Source organism: Gymnoscopelus braueri (assembly GCF_963280865.1).
Source record: "Gymnoscopelus braueri genome assembly, chromosome: 9".
NCBI lineage: Eukaryota > Metazoa > Chordata > Actinopteri > Myctophiformes > Myctophidae > Gymnoscopelus > Gymnoscopelus braueri.
The window spans coordinates 20,075,492-20,102,661 of record NC_137610.1 but is presented as its reverse complement, the minus strand read 5'-3'; the positions used below and the strand labels follow the sequence as shown (position 1 = coordinate 20,102,661).

Below are 27,170 nucleotides of genomic sequence, written 5' to 3'. Positions count from 1 at the left end.
TATTAAAGAAAACATACTGGGTTTATCATTTGAAGGAAGGTGCATGCAGAGACATTACTTTCTGAGGCAAAACATACATTTTTATTTTTAGCTTACACGTGAAATGTTTGCGATGACTAAATCCCTATAGTATGCATGAGTTTGTCTGAACTAGCATATACTCTAGCTTATTTTATTTCAGAAAGCTTTGGCAGAAATTGAAATCATGATCAAGAAAAAAGTAGTAGCTTTAGTAACGTTTACTCATAATTCATATTTTCATTTAAAAAAAGAATGAACAATGAACGTTTAGTTATGAATCAACATTTATTAGTTATCATATTTGTATATGTACACCAAAGGTATAACACTTATTGATATGTATGAACGTACTCTTATGTATAATATAGACTGGGGATAGAGAAGTTTTTTTGTTTTTTGTCTTTATGGTTTTCAATAATCTCCCCCACACATACTCTTCTCCCTTTACATTAAAATGACAGCAACAGCTTTACAAAGAGAGAAGTTCTAGAAAAGTAGACAAGGAGTGAAAGCTACAGGGCAGGAATAAGATGGTCTACTTAGGAGTTTCTTCAAAAAGACAGACACTTCTGTAAAAAAATAAAAATAAAGAAACAGGCTTGAACCGGCTCACCGTAGAAATATGCCAATTTCCATGTCATCAACACTGTTAGCTCAATATGCCTTACGTGTTTGTGTGTACATAATATTTTGCAAGGGAACAACATTTTGAGTGGAGCAAAGGCGGTTTTACCAGCTGGTATTTGAATCTACCTCCTAACATACATTGGTTGACTGATAGTTGAGGGGATCGACAGAACCTCTTATAAATTCGAATTTCGGGGAGATGTAGCATGTGTTGTCTGGTGAAAACGAAAGAAAGAATCTATTAGTGGTCATGTCGATGTTTTGTTTGGTGGTTTTCCATGTCTTGCTAGAACACTTCAAATGAGTATGCACCACAAGATGAAATAATGCCTGAAACTATTACAGGTCAGTGGTTCTCGAAGGGGGTCCCCAACAAAATTAGGCAGGAGGGGCACTTTACTTACTTTTTATTTCATTTTAAACTTAGGAAAATCTAGAAATACACCCTTATGGGGGTTTGACTAGAGTTCATGCTTACTTTGGTTATTACGATCTGACATGTTTAAGTCACTCGTCTGGATAAGAGCATCTGCTAAATGCCTAAACTGTAAATTGTCAATTGGGGTCCCTGGCAGCCAAATACATGTACATTTTGGGGTCCTTTACATTAAAATGTGAAATGAGAACCACTGCTAGGCTAATAGGTGAATGCTCTCCTGTGAAAACGTAAGAAAGGACAGGAAGTGCATTACCCGAGGAATGTTTTCATCTACTCTAGGGCTAAACATCCCTGTTAAACAGGCATTAGCTAGTCCAGGCATTTGATTACGTTTGATATAACTTGTTACTTCCATTATCGTCACCTAGAGGCTGTGCTTCATTCATCTTTCTATTGTACTTATGGGGCAAATTTCTCCATTTCCTTTATGTCTCTCTCGCTCCTCTATAAACATCATGGGAAATTCCACATAATTGAAAAAGCAAATTTTTGTAAATGTGCTCCCCATCATCGGTGCAGAGACTTCCCCTGGCTCTTTCTCTATCTGTCTGTCTCTCTCTCTTTCTTTCTCTCTCCTTCTCTCTCTCTCTCTCTCTCTCTTTCTCTCTCTTTTTCTCTCTCTCGTATTGCAAACAAATGTTTGCCTTATGATCACTGTAGTTTCTGGAACATTCTGCATTGCCATTGAACAGAACAATTATATATTTATTTATGTACAATGAAAATGAATGCACACGGCTTATATCTTGGAACAATCATTCAAAAACGCTTACATTAGATACAAAAAAAGAGATATTTATATATTTATGTGACAGTTATAAGTGAAGACAACTAGTTAACAGCTATTAGAAAATAATAAACAAGCAATTTATTACACGTTCTTCTCTATACATTTTGCCTAATCTAATTTTATTCGGAACATAGAGGATATTTCTCTAGAGGATTACATTAAAAAATGTCACAAAAAGGAATCTATTTTCCTACATATCATTTCAATTCCCCCAATAGAAAGCAATCAAACAGAGAGAAAAAAAAAACATCTGTTACCTACAATATATACACAAAGTGCAAGGAGGCACTTCAAATATCATGCTTTTAAGATAGTGTTCCAAAAAACAAACAACCAAAAAAAAACAAAGAATCATTGTTTTAACGTCATGCTTCTAACACTGTGAATTTGAACATAATAGTGGTCCACTCAGTCCCCATTGGTGACACTATGGTCTGCATCCTCTCCATTTATGCAGGGCATCTTCCTGGAGAGGTTAAATGGTCAGGCTCTGCGGTTTCAGTGCTGTGGTCTGAAGCGCACGGTTTACATTATGAATATTACGGCCTTTTGGGTTTATTTGCACCAGGGTGTGTGTACTGTATGTGTGCGATTATGTGTGTTTGAGGGGGAAAAACGAGTGTAGGCGTATGTGCATGCGTGCATGCTTGTTTCATGTGTATGTGCAGGTGTGTGTAGCATCTGTCCATACAGCGTGCACAACAGAACACCAGTGTGGTCTATGGTGTATCGAGGCACACTTTGTTAGATAAGCTCAAAAACCAATATTGAAAATAAAAAACATTTTGTGACTGTGAATGTTTAAAAAACTAAAGGACAGAGTGCTACACTATGTGTTTGTTAAGTCTTCTATTGTTACTTTAATTGGCATTTGTCTCAATTTTCAGACTGACTGCACAGTTTGAAATGAACACCTTCAAGGCAAGGTTGTTGTTAAGCACAATGAATGAAACAAGACGGAAGTAGACAATAATTGATAAAGAAATCAAATCCACAACTCAGAACAACACAGAATTCTCATTAAAACGCACACACACACACACACACACACACACACACACACACACACACACACACACACACACACACACACACACACACACACACACACACACACACACACACACACACACACACACACACACACACACACACACACACACACACGCACACACAAAACTTCAAAAATGTTAGCAGCCAGTGGTCTAGTATTCTGTATGTTTACAACTCTTTTTAAACTATTTGGTTCTAAGAGGAATGGATGATTCTTACCTGATCACATGTTGTGGCATGTTACTAGGCGTCCACTGTTCTGTGCTGTGTAATCTAAAACTTTTATCACCAGTACACACACTGCTGCAGCATCTATAGGGACTATGGAAACAGTCTTGAGTTCTGGGGGTACTGGAGGAGGATGTTTAGGGCTGGCTAAATACAGAGCTGGTAAACCTTCCCACCTCTAGGTTCATTTACTGGTGAAACTCTTTTTCACATTATGGTTGTTATATCTTCGATAGTTAAATCGGTTTCGATTATTCTTTTGTTTCAGTCTTTATTTGTGCTTTTATATAACATAGAAGCGTATGCTAATTGAACATTTGTGTGCTTAGTACAACCAACCCTAAATAAAATATTTGATAAATGTCTTGGGGAAACATCCCATTATATTGGCACGTTATAAAATAGTCTTTCCAAAAGACTTTTGTCGTAAACAGTCACTGTGTTCAAAGTCAAAGCTTTCAAAAGTTGTGCAGTACAGAGAGACAACTGTTGAGAAAATGATTTGCTCATAAAAGCAAGTAAACATTTTGGGGTATAGGCTAAATGTAATTTTCCCTGCAAATAAGTTAAGACAGCAGCCTGAGTTGTTGTTTTTCCCTTATATCAAATCAATTTTCAGGTGGAAAGAGATCAGTGTCAACAGGGAATTAAATATGTATTCTTTTGTTTCTTTGTTAAAATTCTATTCTTTAAAATATTCTATCCCACCAACTTAAAAAAGAAGCTTAATGACATCTCATGTTTATTTGTGCTATTGTTCACCCTTATCTGTGCTATGTTTTCCAGCTTATGAAAACCCTGTCAAATTTGTAGCAGTCATTATCATGACATTAATTTTCATTTGATTTCATTGGCTTCACAAAGTAATTTTTTTGTAGGAAGGAAATGACTGCATTTATCCAGGTACATATGATAATGCATTTGTTGATATATTATTCGTGTTTAGGGCAGTGATTCTCTTAGCTTTGGGTGTTGAGGCCTCACATTAACTGAATAACAATACCAACATCTCATGTAAATGGACATAGTGTAAAAAACCAACAAGACGCTGTCAATGACATCACGGAGGCAGTTCAAAGGCCTCTGTGGATTGATTGATTTTCTGCCTGTTTGGTCCGTATAAGTAACTTGGTCATGTTCTTATCCCCAGCTCTCACATTCATAAAGACACAGACACAGACAAACACTGACACATACACACGCACGTGCACGCGCGCACACACACACACGCACACACACACGTACACACACACACACACACACACACACACGCACACACGCACACATTCGGTATATTCATAGTACGGCATCTTACACGACAGGCAAAAAGAGGAAAAAGTCCCTTTACCTCATAGTAAATGAAAAAGGGAGAAACGAGAGGGGAGAAAGAGAGAGAGAGAAGGGGAGGGGGGTGATTATAGAATGATTTGTGCTTTAGAATTCCATAGTACATGTGCTTATGTGAGCTATCAGGCTCAGGGTGGTGATCCTGTGTGTCTCTCTGCCTCCTACCCTTTCACCAGTTTGTGGGACCTCTGGGATAGAAATGATAACCCCGGGCAGTTAAGACAGCCATGTGAACTTCAAAGGCTCCGCCAGTGAAGAATCAAAGGTTATCTTGTGAGATCAAAGACAGAGTGAAAAAGAAAACACAGCGGCCTCACACGCTCATCGTGATGATGATGGCCGTGCAATGCTTGGAAGTTCAGTACAAACCCCTCTGTCAGTCTATCATGGCTAGCACACAAACTCCCACTCACCATCTGCCACTAGACTGATGCATTGCCTGTAATAAACTCCCATTTTGGACTCAGCCGGCAAATTAATCTTCTCTCATCTTCTAAATACAGGATCATGCATATATCACTATAGGGATGTTTTAAGTACCTTTTTTCCCTTTTCTTTTTCTTCCCTCCCCAAGCCTTGAAGTATGCTGTGCAAGCTTTTGCTACATAGCACGTAAATCGTGCTCTAACAAGTAAATTATACCTCTGTTATAGTTTCACGGTTAAGTGAATTAGTATTAGTTATCAGTCAGGTAGACGGTTAGAAAAACTATAAAGGGACTAATAAAAAAATCTACATAAAAAAACAAACAATTAGTAGTTCTGTTCGAGTGACTTTTTTCGTTGACTCATTTTTTCTTTTTTCACCAGATAGGAAAGCTTGTGGAGCTCAGGAGCAGGGGATCTCTGGGCTGGCTTTATTCTTTTTTCCATGGTTCCTCCTCAACAAGTGTGCACTCCGCAGCTGCAGAGCCGTTAGTGGCTGAGGTTACCTGCAAGCAGTTAGCATCCAGATCTAAGCACAGCATCCAAGGCACAGATACACACAAGTCGCCTGTCATCGCTGGCAGAAACCTTGTATGTCCAAACCATTACTTTCCAGGAAATGGGAAAAAAAAGCTAGTCGCCTTCAAATGGATCCAATGTAGTTATTTAGTGACAAGTTCTTATTAATACTTTTCAATGGTTGAATATTTATAAAACCCACAGTCGGATCCCTATTTGGGATCTGTCATAATAGGTGAAAATCATTTTTTCTAAAATAGATAGTCATACAGTGTAACTTTTTCCATTAAACAAAAGTTGATATAATTTTGACTGGTATATTTTTCTACTTTTTAGGTTTTTTTGACAACTTCTCTAAACATTAAATACCATTTTAATAGCGAGTGTCAGGGGCTGACATTTTGCCTTCCAAAATGTCCATGAGCGCTAGGACCCTGCAGCTTTCACTTTTCAGGGTTCCTTCCGTATGGACAAGCGCTGTAATGTCATGGAGCTAATGAATGTTACACAGTATGACTTTAACACGTCGTGTGGGCTTGAAGATGGGCTATTTTTTGCTACTTTTGCACAACACTGTCATAAAACAATGCATAAAATAGGGAATTCATTTATGAAAAAAAAGTTTAAATCGAAGGTACAAGATACAAGGTTTCTGCCCGATAGCGACGCCAATGTTCATTATCTTAGCTAAACAATTTGTAGCAAAGAAACAGTCCAGACATGGTATAAAAATGGTCTGATGTTTCACTGCATCCGTCTCTAGATAGAACATAAACATGCATAGAGGGATTCTGAAACTCAGAGACAAGCACTGGTGGCCATGCTTTTGATAGTCCTAAGAGTGTAGCAGACTTTCTTTTACTGACCTGAGAACAAAGTACACATATTTACAACCACCACAAAATGAACATGCAACAAAATGTACAAACATGCAAGGCATACGTACAGTGTATACAAAGAGAATGGAGATGAAATACAAACCAAAAAAATACAAAACGAATGCGTTGTTGCATTTTAGTATGTACAAAAGATTAATTAGCAAGGCGTTCTACAGCGGTTTGAATCTTTAATAACAGAAATGCTAGTCCATGTTATTTACAGCCAACAACTAATAGGAGACGAACTGGAAATAGCAAGCTTTTGTGCCCATATTTCATTTTAAATGACCATTAACAGACAGATTCCAGCATGTGGCGATAGCTCCTTCTCTGTTGCTAGGCAACACCTTCCATCCTTTAATAAATGAACAGGCTCATTAGTAGACCTTTGCAGTCAGGGTGTGTCTGAAGGAACAAGCACTGTGAGCTCCCATAATATTATCTCCTAATCCAGGAGTACATTCAAAGTGGGGATTCAAAGTGCATATCGTTTTATATTATGGAAGTTGCTTTGCGGGTTTCATTTTAACAGCAAACAACAACTTCTCACAATGGGCAGAAATAGCTGGTGTTGAAATGGAGCCATGTGACTGGCGCTGACTCAGTCGCCGTATGGAGACTGTGAAGAGTGAATATATGCACTGCTAATTGGAAGCGGTAGCACATCGTCTGTGCTATAAACCCCTCAGCAATGTCTTCCTTTTTTAAACAAATCTCGTAATTAAAAACTATTCATTAATACAGTGCAATACAGAGAATTTAAATAATTAACATCAATGGCTTTCTCTCAGACACACACATAGCAAGGGGTCATTTAATCACACTATAAATAAACCCTAACATTTTGAGGGGGTAATTTGAGGCAAGAGAGCAGAAAGCAGAACTCTGGATCTCTCTCTCCAATTGATATATGCGGATTTGGGAGCTGACATTAGTTAGTGACCCTGAATATATGGAGGATGGTTAGTTTAGCTCATAATTTCTCAGGGAGTGTAGTAGTACCACAATTAGTACCACAATTACATAGCACTCCCTTTCTGTTAAACCTATTTTGCATGCATTGAGCATGGATCAGTTTCTATCTTAATTGTAAGGATTTACTGCACAGCCACTTCGTAAAGTCTTTCTCACTTAAAGCTGCATTGTGTAATATGTCGGCACCGCCTTTCTTAAGCGCCTTTCTAAAGCTCCTCCTAAGACCTATCCATGCTTCCCACTATGGCGGATTATCCACCACAAGATGACCAGTAGTAGTTACGTTATTCTCACTTTGGAATTGGGCTTTAAAGAACACAAAAGCTGCTTTTCCAGGGGAATAAACAAATAAGCATGCATTTTATTTGGGTTAAATTTGAAATAATTAAAAAAATGTATTTATTCACATTGAGCTGTACAAAGATGCAAAAAGAAAGAGAAGAAGAATAAAGCACAGACGCAGAATGAGCATGAAACATGTAACAGGGTTAAATACAAGTCTCTATGTCCGGAAGCATTAGTGGTACCTTGCACTCATCTACTACGACTGTATTGTTAGCTGTGGCAGTGGTGGTAGCGCTAGCACTAGCGGTAGCCGATAAGACGCACTGGTTGGAGTTGTTTTCGTGGTGATTCTTCATGTCATCATAGTAAGACGGGGTCTTAGTAGTCATCATTTCGATGTCGTCCGACTTGGCCACTCGAGCGTCAAGCTCATCCAGCTCCGCCTTGGACATGTGGTATACGATGCCTGCACCGTAGGAGTCGCCCACCACGTTCACCGAGGTCCTGAATCGGTCCCTATTCAGAAGGAGGGTTGGATGAGAGATTTTAGTCAGATCAGACGTCTTCTTCTAATTCAATTTTAGATTTATTAATTCATGTATTTATTTATACAGTTCTCAAAGTGGAACTCACAGTAGCCAGTCGACCGCGACCAGCAAACTGATGTCTTCGGTCGGCAGGCCTACAGCAGTCAGGATCAGCAACATGGTGACCAGGCCCGCACTGGGAATACTAGCGGCACCAATGCTGGCCAGGGTAGCCGTCATACTGGACAGAATCAAATGACAGAAGATAAATGATTGCAAAATCTACCAATCATTATACTTTCTGCTATGTGGGCCTGTTGTTTCTTCACAAATAAATATAAAGTGCTGTCAACCTGGTTGCAGGTCAGTATCAGTATCATGGTCAGTAGCCTATCATGTCAGTATCATGGTCAGTATCATGGTCAGTATCATGTCACTATCATGTCAGTATCATGGTCAGTATCATGTCCATATCATGGTCAGTATCATGTCAATATCATGTCACTATCATGTCAGTATCATGGTCAGCATCACGGTCAGTATCACCAACCTGACAGCATGTTATGTTTCTACAAATGTACTAATTGACTGTGTAAATGACTCTACACAGTCAGATCATTTGGCTACATTTGTAACCTTCACCTTAACAGTAAGCTCACTAGTAAATGTTGACACCCTGAATGGAACATACAACTAGTATGTACAGTATCTAATAGTTGATGGAGAATGCTTTAAAAATTACCTTAACAAACGTGAGTTAAATCTAAGATTTATACATATGTACAGTAGATTATTTTAGAAATTAATTGCAATCATATACCGCTTATGTTTATCATTATATTACCTGACAGTGATGATCTGACCGGGGTCTAGGTCGATACCATTCATCTGGGCAATGAAGATGGCAGCAACAGCCTCGTAGAGAGCGGTTCCATCCATGTTGATTGTGGCACCGACTGGCAGCACGAAGCGGGTGACTCTCTTGTCAATGCCCAAGTTCTCCTCCAGGCAACGGAAGGTGACAGGCAGTGTTCCAGCACTTCAGAGAGACAGAGAGAGTAGGAATTGTGGGATTAAACGTCTACTAAATGTATCTGTACCTCAATCTGTAAGGCCTTTATACACCGGGGGCGAAAATATATATTATAAAAACAAATCTTGTTCATGCTTACTGTGCTTAAGAGCACTCTGGATAAGAGTGTCGGCTAAGTGCCTAAATTGTAACTTGTAATTTAAATTGTGTCATGAGCACATCCATAAAGAAAGTTAATATTACAGTGATGAAGCACATTTTCATTCAGAACAAGGTCGTTCTTTTACTGTGAATAAAGGCATCAAAATGTATGAATGAGGCTGTATCAATAGTTTTTGTATCAATTGATACTTTTCATATCAATTGTTCGTCACGTCCTCGGTAAAAGACCTTTAATTTAACTCTGAGGATGTAAAAATTGACCCTTAAGGCCAGGGGTATAGTGCTACTTTTAGAAGTGGGAGAGCGCATCTACAGTATACCACTTTTTTCCCTCTACACCAAATCCCCTCGCCAAAAATAGCCGATCTACAAGATCGGCTACATTTGGCTAATGTTCCCCCTAAAATATGGATGCTGGAGTTCAAGTGGTTATTCAATTGACCAAAACCGAATAACTTCTTTATTTCTAGAGTGGTGGAGCGATGGGCTCTACCTCCACTACACCTCTGCTTACAGGATTTTTTACACTGAGTTAAATTAACACAGAGATTTCATTGTATATGCACTCATCAACACACACTGACCTGGAAGCTGTCCCCAGGGCAGTGACCCAGGCCTGGAAAATGCCAAGGAAGAAGGTGAAGGGGTTTTTCCTGACGATGACAAAGTATATGCTGGGCAGGAAGATGACACCGTGGATGAGCAGGCCAACAATCACTGTCACCATGTACATCCCCAGCTGTTGGGCGACCACCTCCAGGTCTTTGATGGAGATGATCTTACCACAGATCAGGCAAGCGATACCAAAGGGAGAGTACCTGATGAAGAGACAGAGTTGTCGTTAGCTTTAAAGATTCGATTAACCTACGGGAGGAGCAAAAACATCATTCACCTGTTAGCATATTCGACCGTTGGTGGTGACTCCCTTGTTTACTTTATTTCTCTTAATCATCTATGTTAAAGTCACTTTGATGATACAGTGTTAGCGAATCAATTGAGCATTCATGTTTCAATGATATAAACTTGTATTACTTTCAACCTGGCATCGCTATTTTGGGGTGAAAATTTGCACACACAAAAAAAGTCCCAACATTTTCAAAACATTAAAAAAATGTCTGAATTGGCCGAAATATGTAGGAGATCAACAAGCTCACTGTGAGCTGGTAAACTGCTCTTTTTGCTATTCATCATATGACTAAGTATATAGGGCTTAAAGGGAACATAATTCCTGGTATATATAGTCATTTTTTCCAGTCCACAGAGATCCCCCTTAGTGTTACTGACCACATGATCAAGAGGACAAGTTTCATTACAATCTCGTTGAGGATGCTGAAGAACTCGAGCATGAGTCTGGCTCTCTCTCCCATCTTGCCCATGCAGATACCAAAGGCAATAAAGAAACCAATCAAGCCTGCAGACAAAAAATAACAGACTGAATCAAAACTGTGAATGTAAATGTGGACAGTTTAGAAGACAGTATGAATATAATGATAATGAATATAATGAGACGAAAAACAGCATCATTTACAGCCAAGGAGAAAAACTGGTCCACAGTTGAGCCTTTAAAGAATTAGCATGTTAAGGTACATTCACACCAAGCACTATAACTATATTGTTCACCATTGGTTATAGTAATGGTGTGGTCTCTGCCAAACAATATCTTTATAGTTATAGTTATGGTGCTCGGGTTTGCTTGCTTGGGTTTTCTACAGCAAAAATCTATATCTTGTAACTGCATTTAGATGTGAAGGAAAGTGATATACCGAGGACGTTCATGCCATTCTTCATCTGAAGTGTCTTTTTGATGACAATTATAGGTTCTTTGGTCATGTTTGCGACCAAACTCTCCACGGCGGTGGTGGCGGTGGCATTTACGTCCTCGTCTATAGCCTCCTCCACCTTCTTTGTGACAGTCTGGACCTGTGGTGGGAGAGGAAACATTATTGGAGATTGAATTGTAGCATTGATTGAGCCAACTGTACCAAGTAAAGGAAAGTCACTCAACTGTGTCCTGTATCCTGTCCTGTTTGTCCCAAAAACCTTGGATAGTAGCCTACTACAGTCAGTAGCCTATATGTATTGTTACCTTTTTCCTCATTTACGCATCGGTCCAATTACCTGCTGGAAGCAAGCCTGCACCAGGTTCTCTGGGAACAGGTTCCTGATCAGATCGAAGAAGGCGTCCAAGCTGGAGACATCATCGTTCTTCTCTCCCGTGCCCAGACCCTCCTTCAGTTTGGGGTTGCCGGGGTGGATGATGAGCACCAGGATGACTCCCAGGACAGCAGCAATGACAGTGGTGGACATGTAGTATACCATAGCCCTGGTGCCCAGGCGACCGCTGGATTTGGCGTCCAAGCCGGCCAGACCTGCAGCCAAAACAAGCAGGATTTGTGTTTTAGGGACGCAATATGCAATAGTTAACCGAACTAATCGATTTAACCGATTATAAAAACGAATCAATTTGAATAAAATACTAAATTATCAAAGGAGATACACAAGCTCACAATGCGAGGTTCTGCTATTATCGCTATTTTTGCATGACAACATTGTACAAGGAAGTATGAAATATAGTATAAATATATTGTGTGTGTATTGTGTCTGGTAATGATTCTGCATGAGAATGTTGAACACCCAATTAAGTTCTAGATAATGATTTTTAATCACTGATAATATATAATATTTGAATGAAACTTCTTGTATGTAAAGGTATTATATTTCTATGTTAAGCTCATGTTCTAGTTTTTTTCGTGGTTCTATGTTCATGTCTTCCCCAGCTGTATCTCATGTGTAATCAGCCCTCATGTGTGTGTATATTAGTTTTGTTCCCCAGTTTGTTGGGTCATTGTTTGGTGTTGCCTCATGTCAGTCTGTTTGTGATGTCTGTTCTGTTAACCTGAATTAAAACACCCAACCATGGGTTTTGAACACTGCCTGCTATTGAGTTCTCAACACTCCAGTACACTATGGCCCCTTTTCCACCAGGGTTGAACCGGTTCCGTACTTTTTTCCCGCCTAATTTTGAACCAGTTCAGAGTGTTTCCACTGAAAATTAATTGGTTCAGAACCCTAAAAGTTGGTTCAGAACTGGAACTTCTTGCCCTGAACTGGGAACCAAAGTGGGCGTGTCACTATTCTACAGGTTGGAAGATGCAGATGCAATATAAACTGTGGCAAAAGCAAGTGAAAAATCATCATCATAAAAAGAAAAAAAAAGAACAGGTGAAAAGGTAACTGCCTTTGGCGAATTGAATTTCCCCCGTTAAATAGACACTTTGACCGGTCATATTCGACACATTACTGGCCAGGCCTGGAATCAAACCTGGATCAACTGTTACTCCTGCCTTTAACTCATTCACTGCCTGAACTATTTCTGGCCGCGTTTGCCCACTGCCAGAGATTATTCATTGAAAAAAAAAAGTACTCAGGAGCCGAGATACAGAACTTTTAAGTTTTAAGTTAACAAGGAAGTGGATGGGAGTCTAGATCTTCGAAAAATCATATCTCCTTGGTCTTTGGGTCAAAAAACTAAAAACAAAACGTTTTTTACATTTTTGGCAGAATTGGTAATTGGATATAATTACGTTTTTTACGTTTTAGGCAGGGAATGAGTTAATTACAATGGTGTCCCTATTCTGGCCTGTCATTATAGGTGAAATTCTTCCAATGTTTTTCCACAGCTATTCACAATTTTCAAAAATAAAATAATAATATAAAAACAAAAAGTTAGCACTATATCACAAAATTAAAATATCCAAAATCCCAGACAACATCTAGTCTTATATCACGATATCGATATAATATCGATATATTGCATAACCATAGCGGGTTGTACCTGTGATCAAACTGGAGATGATAAGTGGCAGGATTAACATCTTCAGCATCCTCATCAGGATGTCTCCAGGGAAGGCTATCACCATGACGATATCTGGGTGAATAGGGGAGGAGATGCGAAGCAACATCCCGAAAACACATCCCAAAATCACACCTGAAATGAGAAGACAGCGAGAGAGGGACAAAACGTAGACATTTGTCCAGATTAAGCAATGCAGTCAAGTCAAGTCACCTTTAATTATATAGCACATTTAAAAACAACAAAAGTTGACCAAAGTGCTTTCCAATCAAGGCCAATGACAAATAACATGGTGACCACAATAGTTCATAATCCATAAAAACAAGACTAGAGTGTAAAACATAAGAAACAATACCATTTTAAAATCAAGAGCAAGTGGTATTGCTGATTTCTTGTATAGTATGTCTTTATATGTCTTGAGAAATTGAATATATAAGACCACAATAGAAACAAGCCCTCAGGGATTTTTTGTGTTATTCTTTTAGCATTATTCTAACTGTACCTATTTACTTTTTGCAAACTGTTAAGCATTCAATCAATCAATCAATATGGTCAACAACCTCAGACTGAATTAAAAGCTAAAAGAAAACTTTAAATTGTGTCTCTTTAAATTCGAGGGATTGTTTAATGGGGAGGGTGCAATCCCACATCCAATATATCCCATTATGCAATTAATTGGATATATGCAACCCTCATGCTGGTTAAAGATTTCATGCTATTGTGGGCAGTTCATAGAAGATCTACGAGAGCGTGAATAAATGACAACACTGCTTTCTCTCCTTAAGAGCTGATCCGTGCTCCTCATCGATTTGATTGTTTGGAGCAGTGCGGGATGCTAGTGGGTGGGGGAGATAAAAAACCGAAAATCTACTGCAGTGTGAGAGGAGCTCAAAGCAGATTAAGATCAGATGTCTTTGAAGCGTTGGGGGAGTAAGCAGCACATCAGTAGTTCTCACACTGTCTGGCGGAGCATCTGTACTCCCTCCAGCGCCAACAGGTTTTCAAGGAAAGCTTCACGTTGGCAAGGAGTCTAATTTCTTTCTAATTTTGGAGTACAATCTGTGTTGTTCAGGGTAAGAATGAAGGGTCCTTATCTCACCCCCCTATTTGTCCTCTAAGTGATGTATCTTAACAATCACATCCATTCTTAACGTATTTTGGTCATGTCATTGTGCATAAATCTTTAGAAAGTAAATATATAATTGAAATCTAATTTCAAAACCTTTCCAAAAAAATCTCAACAAATATAAAAATAGCCATTCTACAAGCTGATGATTTTTTTTTAAATAGGGCTTTTGGCTGCAGTCACACCGAACTTCAATTCTGCCTATAAGGCGGATTCTGCTTATGCTTTTCAATGGGAATGGAGCGTTTTTTTCACAATTGTTTTTTTGCTGCTATACCGCCAGTGCTTCTTCTGACCTCTGTGTGCTCCGACTCCCTGCAGTCCTGTCTGTACTCAGGCCCTGTGGTTGGGTTACTGTGTCTTGTCCCTCTCATAGACAAAGCATGGCCTGAACCCAAAACCTTGGCGCCCCCCCAGGGGTTGCACTTCCTCTGCCACTGCTCTGCTGCCAAAGACTGGGAGGCCGTTTATTAGCATACACTATAATCACATCCATTGCAGCTTCCTTAAATTTGTAAGCAGTCCTCTGTGCCTCGATTTATGCTGTACAGTGTAGCAGTGCCCTGTGGATTCAGCTGACCCATTGGACTTGGATGGCACTGAATTTCCTGTGCAATAGAGTGTGCCTTCTCTTGAGCCCTACTGCAAACCCACTCCAAGTCAAGGCCCTATCTGCCAAGTGACAGATGATCAATGATTGTATTGGCTTGAACATTTGAGGGGTGTACTGCCAAGTGTGATGTACCGTACCCACCCCACCCACACAGACACAGACACAGACACAGACACAGACACAGACACACTCACACACACACACGTAAATGTACACTGGTAATTCCTTAAACCCGACTGAATTAAAACTAATTTGCTATGACTTCATATTGAAATGTGCCTGTGTGCCCTTTGATATTTTAATTAAAACAACTCCTCCAGCATAGTGAATCACTCTCATAACTGCAATTCTTAAGCACCACAAGGGACTATTTGTGTGCTCAGTGACATGCTCGGAGTGCAGTAGGTGGCACTGGCCTGGAGAAGGTCAGGGCGACTGCTGCTACTCTGGGCCAGCAAATTCAATTCAATTCAATTCAATTTTATTAAAGTGTCAAATCACAACAAGTTGTCTCAAGACACTTTACATGTAGAGAAGAGACCCGACATCCCACCCTGAGCAAGCAATTTTGCGACAGTGGCAACGAAAAACTCCCTCTTAACTGGAAGAAACGTCAGGCAGACCCTAGGCTCTAGGGTGGCGGCCTTCTGCCTCGACCGTGTCGGGGGAAAGAAGAGAGAGAGAGGGAGAGACAGGCAAAGGTAGAACCTCTCCATATTACCACCTATTTACAGCCTGAGATACACAAGCTCATAGTAGTGTGGCACGAAGTGACGAGCTTGTAAATCTGCTATTTTTGAAAAATCGTGAGAATTTGAGAAAATCTTTGAATATATATATTTTAAAGTGAATTTCTTTTACTCAAATCTTTGCTTCTGGGGGTCCCTGGAACAAAATATTGAGATGGGGGTCCGCAACCAAATACATATCATTTTGACATGAAAAAAGCAGCACTGATATAGCAACATAAGTTTTTCAGAAAACTGTTAGGATTTAGAAGACATTTTGTAGAATCGGCCTCAGGGTTAAGAAAGAAAGAAAGAAAGAAAGAAAGACAGACAGACAGAAAGAAAAATAGAATCAAACAACCAATCAATCAATCAAACAAACAGTAAATGTACTAACCGAGAATAGTGAGTGTGAGCAGCAGGTTCTTGAACAACTTGGAGCAGAGTTTGGCACATTTGTTCTGAGGTCTGGCCTCAATGGGCTCCAGATGACTCTCGTGCATCCTCACCTCCACTTGCTTAGGCATGTTGTTGGCACTGGGAGAGAAGACATGGAATGAAAAGGAAACATTACTCCCAAATCCACAGCATTTTGAAGGCTATGTACACCATAGTCCTCATCCTATACCATGGGGGATCATACAGTCTCTGCATGTTCTCAATATAAGAAAACACAATACGGTAGATTATGTTGACTCCACAGCAAAATACACAACCATAATACATACATCAGATCATGGGAGTGTGTCATATACTATGTATCGGACGGAAAAGGCCATTATTGTGATGCACTGTATATTACAGACACTGTCTTTACATTTGGCATATTACAACCTCACCACGGTTCTTGGTTAAAAACATCATTGAACATATTAACTTATATACATATTAACGTTCTGTTCTGATCAAATAAATATCAAAGTTTGGTCGATCACCTGTTGGCTCAGCTACTGTATAATGTCCAGCTATATAGTTACCAGCTATGATTAAGAAAAATAAACCTAATATAGTAGTAACATAATGCTATAAAGGTGCGTAGTGTCCAAGGGTTTTGACTTGTCTCCTAGCAACATGAGAGCATTCGGCTGAAACATCTATTAAATAGCAGGTGGAAGATGATTGCTTGGAGCGTAGGAACTCAAATACCCCTGACAGAGGAGATCCCTTCACGCAGTTTGTGGCATATTTCAAGTCAAGTTTATTTTCATAATAACTGGTGCTGGGTTCCCCTTATGGTAGTTAATAAAGTACATTTTGGCTTTACTTGTATTAGAACTGTGTACATATGTTTTATGCATTATGTAATAATCTCGAATGAAGCTATATACTTCACCAACAAAATATATAAAGGATTAAATATTGGATAATAAAACAGCACTTTGTGGAAAAAGTATTATCACTGTATGTATCAAATCTATGAAGAATTATGATTTACTATTTAAAACGCTGTATGGATTTAAGGATCCTGGATGTAATCTTTATGACCACAAATAATCTCTACGAACGTACACAGTAAAATCCTCATTGTTAATTTATCCATTTGTTACTCTGAGACTGTACAAATGTAACAAAATGGACTCTTACAGGTCCATTTGGTTACATTTGTACACTGTCAGAGATAATAAGTATAAGTATGGCTTGGCTTAAAGACATGCTTGACATGCAAACAAGGCCTTTTGAAACACTATGGTAATCAAAGCCTTGTATTAGAGAGTTCTGCCAATGAGGGGGCAAAAACGGCGCCGGTCACGTGGTTCATGTAAACTGGAAATAGTTACAAACGCTCATAGACTCCAGTGCATTCCGTAAACTTCCGGTTTAGGGCTTTGTCACTATTCTCCAATAGAAGGCTATGTAGAAGACCTGGCCTGATGAAGTGAACGGAGGTGACGCAACTCTCCTTGAATGGCTCTGATGGGAATGAGAACGAGTGAAATGCAGACACTGGAGTGTGGAAATCACTCATCACTTGAGAATTAGCCAATTTACTGACTGTTTGGATTAATGCATCCTCATCTCCCCCCCCCCCTCCCTCTCTCCCCCTCTCTCTTCTCTACTACATACAGCAGGTGTCTAACCCTTTTTGACAAGAGTTCGACCTGACAGAATGTTGAAAAACAAATGGAATATTGTGGTGACAGAACGATTTGTCAAGCTACCTATTTCATTGTTCATTACAGGCAGCACAACGCTAGTTTCCTCTAGTTCTGCAGAGGTTGGGAATTAGTTTGTTAGAGAGACAGACGCCAGCTGTGTCTATCACATGGCGGTTAGGCAGCAGTACGAATCACTACGGACAGAGAGAGAGAGAGAGAGAGAGAGAGAGAGAGAGAGAGATGCTATACAGATTCATGATTGTTCATATTCTACACCCCCTTATTGCAGAAACAATCCATTACAAATTTTAGCATTGGTCTGACATTTTCCTTTGTATTGATAATATAGTGAGGTGCCAATGTCTCCATTTAGCCTATTCAGGAGGCCCGCATTGATGAGGGACAAAAGGATGGCAAAGATGAAACACTGTGTGACTGAGTTTAACCCTTCACCTCACCCCTGGGGTTAGTTATAACAAAGTCACAAATGGCCGTCTCAATAGCTTCTATAATGTTGTTTTGTCCCATCACCCTTCACCCCGTGGTCCTTCAGAGGGACTGCGGATGCTTTGTAGATATTAATCATTTTTGACTGTCAAGCATTTTCAAAAACAGAAAGCAGATTAGAGTGGGGATAGGGTGTGAGAATCGCAGCATATTTGGAAAGCTTCCGGCCCACCCAGGGCTTCTTTATTTGGCTGTTGTTCCCGTGAAAGTAGTCATTAACAATTATCCACACACACATAGGCACATGCACGTGTGCAAGGCGCACGCACACGCACACGCACACGCACACACACACACACACACACACACACACACACACACACCAGAGAAGTAGATAGGAAGCCCACCTGGCCAGCTTCCAGGCGCACAGATGGACCAGCCCTGTTCTCTCTCATTCATTTCATACCAGTGAGAAAACGAAGGCAGTACATGTAAGCACCACGTAGCATTTGCTGTCATCACACTCAACGTAGGCATGTGTCCACATTTCAGGAGAGGCTGTTTTAATTAGAAGTGAAATGAGGGGGGAGGGGCGGGGGCACAAAATGAACATTTACCATGTAATCCCATTCCATGAGACTGATGAGAGTCGTTAATTGAATTCTCCCCTTTCCTCTCCCTTTCAGTATTTTTAGCACACAGGGAACGGAAATAGGCAGAAAATCATTCTGTCATCATGGCATTCACATTTGTTCTGCTCTCCAACAGCATATATACTGTATGGATAGACGAACCCTCACCTTTGCAAATGACAACGTTTATATTTCAGTTGACTATTTGTATATTCATAATTCCATACTGGCTTAAATGTTCTCATTATTGGCATTACATTAATGCTTGCTTGCTCACACACATGTATGCAAACAAAATAATTACCCCTCCTCTCCCCAGTCTCTAATGGGATCATTTTATAAACCGATTAATCTTAGCTCAGAGCTTAGTCAGATTAATTGAATTACAGGACTGCAGAGGCACTGATGAAGGTGTTACTAAAACAAGACGTGCTATATGTATTACCTCAGGACACATAGCATCCTGACAGATACATACATCAATCATCTCCTGAAATAATGCACCTTTCCTCTAATTACTATTACACATGCGTTCAGCATGAAATCATTACTTAAAATGCTGCAAGTCTGATACTTATTCTTTCGCAGCAATTATTTAAATGACAAATGCAATCCCAGACTCTAGAGAGCAGTGAAGCCATACAGATGCTTGAAATAGCAACAGCAGGTGTCATCGACTCAGACTTACAACTTGTGCAAATCAATGAATACACTCTTTAGAAAAACGATCAAAGCAGTGTCGCCCATGGAACCGTGAAATGAGATGTAGTCGTACTTACTTCATTTCTGTTGGAGTTGAGGTATAAGTGCTATATACATTCACCAGGATCAGAGTTCCAGTCTTTGGTATTTAAGAATGAGCCACAAAAAAAATAAAAAATAAATAACAGTATTACGATCAAAGCTGCTCCATCAAAACGCGTTGTCAGCGATGTCGACAGACGAGGTTCCCCTGTGTAGGCTGGTGGAGACACCCGAGCTCTGCTGACAGCTAGAAGCTCCCAGTTGGCAGACAGCTACCACTGAGCATCAAGGGAGGAGCAGGTCCAACACAGAACAGAACCAGACGACAGATCAAAGTCACAGCCTCAGCAACCCAAGTTGCCCCGTTCCTGAAGTCTGTCTCAGAGATGTGGGCCAGTCCGTCCAGAACCCCCCCCCCCCCCAACCACCACCCCCACAAACACACCCACCACCAACAGTCCAACACCCACCCCCAGAGGTACACACGTATACCAGACACCCCCCCCCCCGCCCCACACACGCACACCCCCCCCCCCCGCCCTTACACACATACAGAGCATAATATACGCATGTACAGTAACTCTGGAGACGAAAATCCCTGGAAATGGTAATCCCCCTAGAGAGCATGGCATGCACCCAGACTCATCGTGCCTCTACAGACAGACAGCCTGCTCTAGATGATCATGGTGAGGCGCTCACTAATGGCACAATATGGGCAACAACGTTGTTTTAAGAAGCCTCTCGTCTGACAGAGACTAACTAAAGGTTTAACATCGATGTTTTTTATCATAACATCACGTCTTCCCAATGGACATTTTAATTCTATAACTCTGGGAGTCATAGTCGGGCAAAGTATTATGTCACAACCCCGATGGCTCGCGTGCTTCATGGAACTAAAAGCACACAATCTGTATGTTATCACTTCTGGTCCGATCTACACAAATGGTGCGGTCAACACATATGGGATAAAATGTCATTTTCTGTCTCTCCAGCTTCTGGATCCACACTTGACACACAACGTGACATAAAACTATGGAAAAAGAGATTAAACTTGTGCCAAGGACAATCACAGACAGGCCCAATGTACAGAACAGTACTACAGATTAAAAGACATATAACCAATATTTGATGAAAGTGACGTAAAATGTCAAGTTTCCCAGCAGTTGGCAAGAGAAGAAAAAATGCTTAATTTCTACAACTGTGTCAAAAATCGACCAAGCCTTTACTAAGCCTTGTTCGTGAATGCTTCAATGTATAGATTAACCTCCCTGTTGGCCTGTTCAATGCAAAAGGGAAACTCCAGAAGCTCAAAGGGCCAACGTGAACCAAGCGGGGGATGGCGTCACGCTGGTTTTACTCCTGCCTCCCAGCAGCATGGGATTCCTCAATGTATTGAGCAGTATCACATTATTCTAATTAGGGAAATGTGTCGGAAAGCCCCCCCCCATTCAAACAACAAATGACCAACAGTGTGACAAAAGCAGAGGAATGCCATTCCTGTCAACGGAGGTTGTGTCGTGAGAAATCGCTCATCCTAAATCCCTTGACATGTCATGCTCACTCAAAAAAGGGGTTTCTCTTAGGGGAAAGGCACCATTTTGAGGATGAGAGAGAGTGGCAGAAAGTTGTGGGAAGGGGGGTTCATGAGGGAGGGAGAGAGAAAAAGAGAGAGAGGGGGGGATACTATGCGATGGTTGGGGACCAGGGGTCACACCACCACCTCCAAGCCAAAAGAGAGGCCTTCGTGGGGAGGGCAGCCATCGCTGCTCTTGGCTGGGACCATGTGAAGCTCTCCGCTTCCTCTCTCTTCCCCTCTGAGGGGCTTTGTTTCGCACGCAAAACAGCGGCGGTGGCCCCAACTCGCCCCGCCAAGCGCCGTGTCCAAACTGGCAGGGGCGAGAAAAGGAGGGGTGGAGGGGGGAGGGAGGGTATGGCGGGGGGTGAAGTTGGGGGTGGGGGCAACGGGCATGTCCAGAATGCCAGCCCCATTCAGGGCACTGATGTCATGCCTGTGCCCACCGTGGGAGAGCGGCGGAGGGGCAGAAGCGCCCCCTTCCACCCCCTAACCCCCCACCCCCCACCCGCCCCCTCGCAGTCTCTTTTTCCCGGGATGAATGAATCTTTCAGAAACGGTGATCCATTGTGTCCCATAATCGACAGCGATTATCCCGATTTTATGCTGCCTTCCCGGAGTGAGGAGGTTCCCTGAGTGCTGGCTTTGAGAGAGTGCACCACGATGCAGCCACGATCAACAGAGGTTGTCCTGGCAACACTCACAGCTTAGAGAGAAGGGGAAGAAGTGGGGGTGGGGGGGGGGCTCACTGCCTCACGAGCTTGAGCACGCCGCAAACACACACACAAACACACACACACACACACACACACACACACACACAGTAAAATCCAGTGTGCAAAATGGACTGCTGTTTTTACTGGATGCGTGCACAAACACACACACACATGCACTCAAGCACTTGTAGGTGGCGTACAGCTTGATAGATTTATAGAGAAGAAGATGCCATAGATTTTGTGCTGGAAAGTGAATGGTGCGAAGACAGCAGGAGTGGATAGAGGGGATGACGCCAGCCAAGTCCCAAAGATGGAAGTGAAACATGGACGTTATGTGGTCAATGCAGCCTAATTTTTTACTAATTTTACCACAAAATATAACTCAGCCTAACATTAACAGCATTCAGCAGCTTAGCAAAAACATCTCCCCACATGGTTACTGCCGTATAATTACTTCCGCCACCGGCATGCCCTGCACATAATGGTGTGTCTGTACTGTGTGTACTTACATAATAATTAACAAGTTTCCGTTTTGGACCGTTTGTCTAGCTAATAGCTATACATGTCCAGCGTCGGTTGTTGGGATACATGCGATGGCATGGCACACAAGGGGATGTGAAGGGGTGTGAAGTTTCCCATTGGTCTCCGAGGGGCCCAATGTCCGTTCTCATGCCCGCAGCATCACAATGCACTTGTGAGGTAAAGACAACTGGAGCTGAGCCAGGCTCCGGATATCTCTGGCCCCTCTGGGCCTCACAGCCACTTGCCATGCAGTGGGAAGAGATGGGCTAACACACACTGGCTGCCTAGGAGCTGTGAAAAAAGCTCTCTTAAAGGAAACTCTCTGCAAACACTTCACAGGTTGTGCTGCGCATGGGAAGTGGGAGATAAATCCCGGCATGTGAAGAAAGGGAAACTTTGTCGCTCTACAGCTCCCAATTATGTATTCCATGATGGTTGTCTGGATGAATGCATTCAGTGATAGATAGGTGTGTGTGGTCTGTCATGCTTATCTGGATTATCCTACCAGTACTGTAGCCTACTGTTCTTCAGTTGCTCAATTACAGGACAAAAAACAGTTTAGCTAGTTTTTTTTTAGCTCATAATTTGTTTGGAGACCAAACTTCGGTTTAGATCACAGCCACGCCTACAGAATTGTAGTGAAAATCATACATTTTCTGACAAAAATATTTATTTTCCCTTAACACCCCAAACAAATTAAATGTGTCAGTATGAAGGCGGTTTTTGCTTACTTCGTTCAATAATGGTTAAAGGAATGTTTTCTACATTGTAATTTCTCATTGCATAGTGAGAAAAGCACCTTATGGATAGTAAGAGTATACTATATATCACTTTTCTTTCTATTTTTTACTGTGCTCAATATGTTGCCTTTGCAGACCGAATTCCTTTGACTAGTTACTTCTCACTTATGTTGTGTGAATGTAGTGGCAGAGCATTCCATTCTACTGAGGTTACCGTGCTGCCAACCTTTTACGGTATTAGGATAAGCTGGTGGTGGTGAAACCAAATGTTTGTGAAGATAACTGCAGCCCGTTGGAAAGTTTCTTATAAACTTTCCAATGTTGCACTGTTATCTGCCATGACTACACACCATTGTCTACTCAGTCAAACACACACACACACACACACACACACACACACTCTTGCAAAATACAGTTTTACTGCTGAAATGTCTTCAAAGGAACAATAGGAGAGGAGATAAATCATTATGGACAGTCTGTTTTTGTTAACCAATGCCTGCCACAGAGACCTGGGAGAGCAGGGCAGATTTTCAGTACCAAGGTCAGTGACAACCTACAGTCACACACTGTTACATCCTGATGTCAGAAGAGCTGCTGTTGCTTAAGTTTTTCCTCAGGTGACCCAATAAGGCAACAGTAGGAGCTACCAAGTTCATACACAATTCGTACACACCCTCATGCACGTTCCGACACGCATGTGTGCATACAAACAGAATGCCCCATGGGAAGAGCTAAATACATTACTTATTGACACACTTAGCAGGCAAGCACTTTGTAACACTGGACATGTCACATCCACTGCCGTTTATTTTTGTGCCTTTTCTTTTTTTCCAGCAATATTTCCCTTTCCCCGTCTCCCAGCATCCTCCGAGGGTTCCCTTTGTTTGGTGCAACTCTTTGTGTCTATAATGAGGCAGTGATTAGAGTGCCTCTGGGAATCCCGAGGCCAGAATTTGTCTGCATAGGTCTCTCAGATGTGATCAAGTCCACTGTAATTATGTGTTAACAGCCCATTATGCTGGGGAGTGGTTGACAGAGGGCTGAGCTGAGCAATTCATCTGGATTGTATTAGTGGAGAGAGAAAGGCATCTGAGCCAACCACAGCCCTTCTCCTCAATGGAGCCAAACTGGGAAGAAGTCCATTCTATCCATCGTCTCTAACTTTGTTACAACCCACAGAGACATCTGTGTTTTTCTCGTTTTCCCTTCCTTTTTTCTATGTCCACCGTGTGCCACCCACATGCTTCCAGTTCCAAATTCTCCATCATTACTGTCCCATGTTCTGTCTCTCCCTCTGTTACGGTATCTCTCACGCTTCTCTCCCCTACAGTCTGTTGTGGTCAGATTTGACTGTCATGATTTGTGAAGTCTTACAAAGCGATCAAATCTAACCGAAGGGGATCTGATTTCTTGTTATGCCACCCGACCACACACACCCCTCTATGGATGAAAGGATAGCAGACAAAAAGGTCAGAACAGAAAAGAGGCTCATTGCGCACTCCTGTGGATTCCTTGCCTCACCCAACATCAGCATCCTCTATCGGGAGAGGGGCTCCTATTGCAGAGAGCCCCTCATCTCGCATCTGTCCCCTGTTCTACACTATATCTGGTCCTGTGTTCATGCCGAATGGATGCGGGGGGAGCGCTACTATCATTAGCCGTGGCGCATCTGTTTAACAAAGCCGGCGATATAGCGGCACGTAGCTTTTGATGACTTCTGCCCGATCCCCACAGGAGCTCATTAAATCAGCCAGCTAGGCAGGACCACCCCACCCCCTACTACAACTGCCGCGATGCTACACCCGCTACACGAAACAGAGGGGGTTGAGAGAACGAGAGTGAGGTATATGGCAGACCGAGGTGGGAGAGGGAGGAGTTAAGAAGCAAGAGTGTGATATATAGATAGATGTGCAACAAAGTGTGGGGGAGGGGTGAAGGGGGAAAGGGAGAAGGGAAAAAATGAGGAGGGTGAGGCAGAGGAATGTAGAGAAGGAGACAAAGGAATGCCGGATGACAGGTAAACAATAAGTGAGGAAGGTAGCCGGTGTGGACAATCAGATTTCTGCAATTAGCTGGAATGTATATTGACATTATCTGTGTAAGAATAGGCAGCTGTTTCCATGTGTTATCATGCGTGTTAGGTACATTTAGAGCTGACATCTGTGTCAGAGGGTCAGCACCCTGTGAAATAGCATTACTACAGTACGCTTAGAAAACAAATTCTGTTTCATACACTACACTAGATTCACCTGCCACCATCTGTCTCTCTACAACACATTATCTTGTTGTCTTTTGCTATCCCTTTGTCTCGCTCTCTCTCAATCCCAACTAGCACGCAAACACACACAGATTTGTACATATGCATACAGTCACAAGCATGCAGGCACACGCACACATGCAGACATCCACGCACGGGCGCACACTTGCACACATACACATGCATATATGCATGCACGCGCGCACTGGTAATAATATCGCAATCTTGTCTGTGGTCATAAATCTTCGCTGGTCCTGTCCCATGGTATCTGAGGCAGGGTGAAAAGGTTCCATGCTACTCAGGATTTGCCAATAAGAGGACTAAGGAGAATGAATGTTCTCTCACTAATTAAACACTGGAGTCTGCAGGGACTCGACTCCGCCTGCAGCCACAGCCATGCTCTCTTCTCCTCACACCACCCCGTAGTGTTGGCAGGACGTTCACGAACGCACACGCTCGCGTGCACACACACACATGTAAATATATACATATATATACACACGGCTGTCAACAGAACTGATACAAATTCCATCAGTTCCTGATTAAACTTCCTGCACATACGAGCACAACAGAGCTGCGGTTACAGTAAAGCTACCAGGGGCAAGTCTAGTTAACGTACATAAAACATTTATTTATTTATTTTTCGTGGTCTGGTGCTTTGTTATGGGTTATTAGCCAATTAGTGGAAATAAATAAGTGGAAGTTGTTTCGAACTAATGCTGTCAAACACTATATTAGCTATAAAAGCACCAGCTGGACTTCAAATTGGACTCTCAACACCAAAAAACAGACAACTGAACGGTGTGGGCCTACTGTCCACACCGAAAAGAACTGAGCTGTCATTGTTTTCAGTCATAAATTGATTAAGAACAGTTGAATGGATAGTGAACGGTGTGTACTCTGAACCTTGCTTGGGCAATGATTCCTACCTCTGAAACGTCACAAGTTTGATCCAAATCCCACCAATAAGGGAACTTTGACAAAGTGAGCTTTGTTATTCCCCCTCAAAAAAAACATTTGGGACACACAAGAGACACTAGGGACGCTCTAGGGACAGGGCTGATGTCCCATTGCTTGTCTGACATTCCTGGAGATGTGCCATATGGTATCCACCAGCTGAACATCATGCAATGTTCACTAAACAGAATGCATCATTTGAAACATGCTGGGTGTGGAAATGGAATTCAAGTTTCCTTCCTGTCAGTGCTGTGTAAAACACGTTGAGGTGGGAACTGGGAACAGTGACGTTTGGACAGAATACCATAGGGTGCGATATCAGCGAAGCAAGAAGTGTGACTGTATTGTCAGGAAAGGAAGAAGACTGTGTCCTCTCTCTCTCTCTCTCTCTCTCCCCGTCTCTCTCTCTTGCTCACTCTCTATTTCTGTCTCACCCACTAACACATGTAAGCCTATTTTAAGCATCATTTATACTTAATAAAATATCAGATCTACAAGCTCACAATGAGTGCATCCACGATAGATGTGCTATTTTTGGCACGCAACTCATCGTGCAATGCACGCACATACCCACAGACACACTCACCATGAGTATTTGCCAAATGATTTATTGCTACACAGTGAATTTCAACCACAACTCAAACAGTGTGCAAATTATGAAGCCTCGTAAAAACGACTATGATCGAGGCTATTTTTCCAGACACCAGCCAGCGTTGCCCTCTTTGGAAGCGGAAAATTTGCAAAATGGTTCTCTACGACTCACCAGACAGTCTGCTCTCCTTTCAGGACTAGCTGTCTGACGCTGTTCTTTCAGAACCATGTGAGCCCAGGCAGAGTGGTCTTTTTCCCGTTGTGCC

General features: G+C 41.7%; 2 protein-coding genes across 2 annotated transcripts in view; one reads left to right on the top strand and one right to left on the bottom strand.

Annotated features, from left to right (window-relative positions):
* The window catches only part of pdhx (pyruvate dehydrogenase complex component X), a 408,353-nt gene that overhangs the window by 87,807 nt on the left and 293,376 nt on the right, over positions 1-27,170 (top strand). The gene's annotated exons all lie outside the window — the stretch shown is intronic.
* On the bottom strand, positions 5,362-19,600 carry LOC308092628 (excitatory amino acid transporter 2-like; the record flags this gene model as incomplete). The annotated part of the gene is made up of 11 exons (XM_080438642.1): positions 19,584-19,600; positions 16,027-16,166; positions 13,145-13,297; positions 11,428-11,678; positions 11,073-11,229; positions 10,594-10,720; positions 9,894-10,127; positions 8,959-9,153; positions 8,221-8,355; positions 7,830-8,103; positions 5,362-5,436 (listed from the first exon to the last, which is right to left on the bottom strand). Exons 1-11 carry the CDS (start codon positions 19,586-19,588, stop codon positions 5,362-5,364), a joined length of 1,746 nt encoding a protein of 581 aa, XP_080294768.1. The 5' UTR covers positions 19,589-19,600.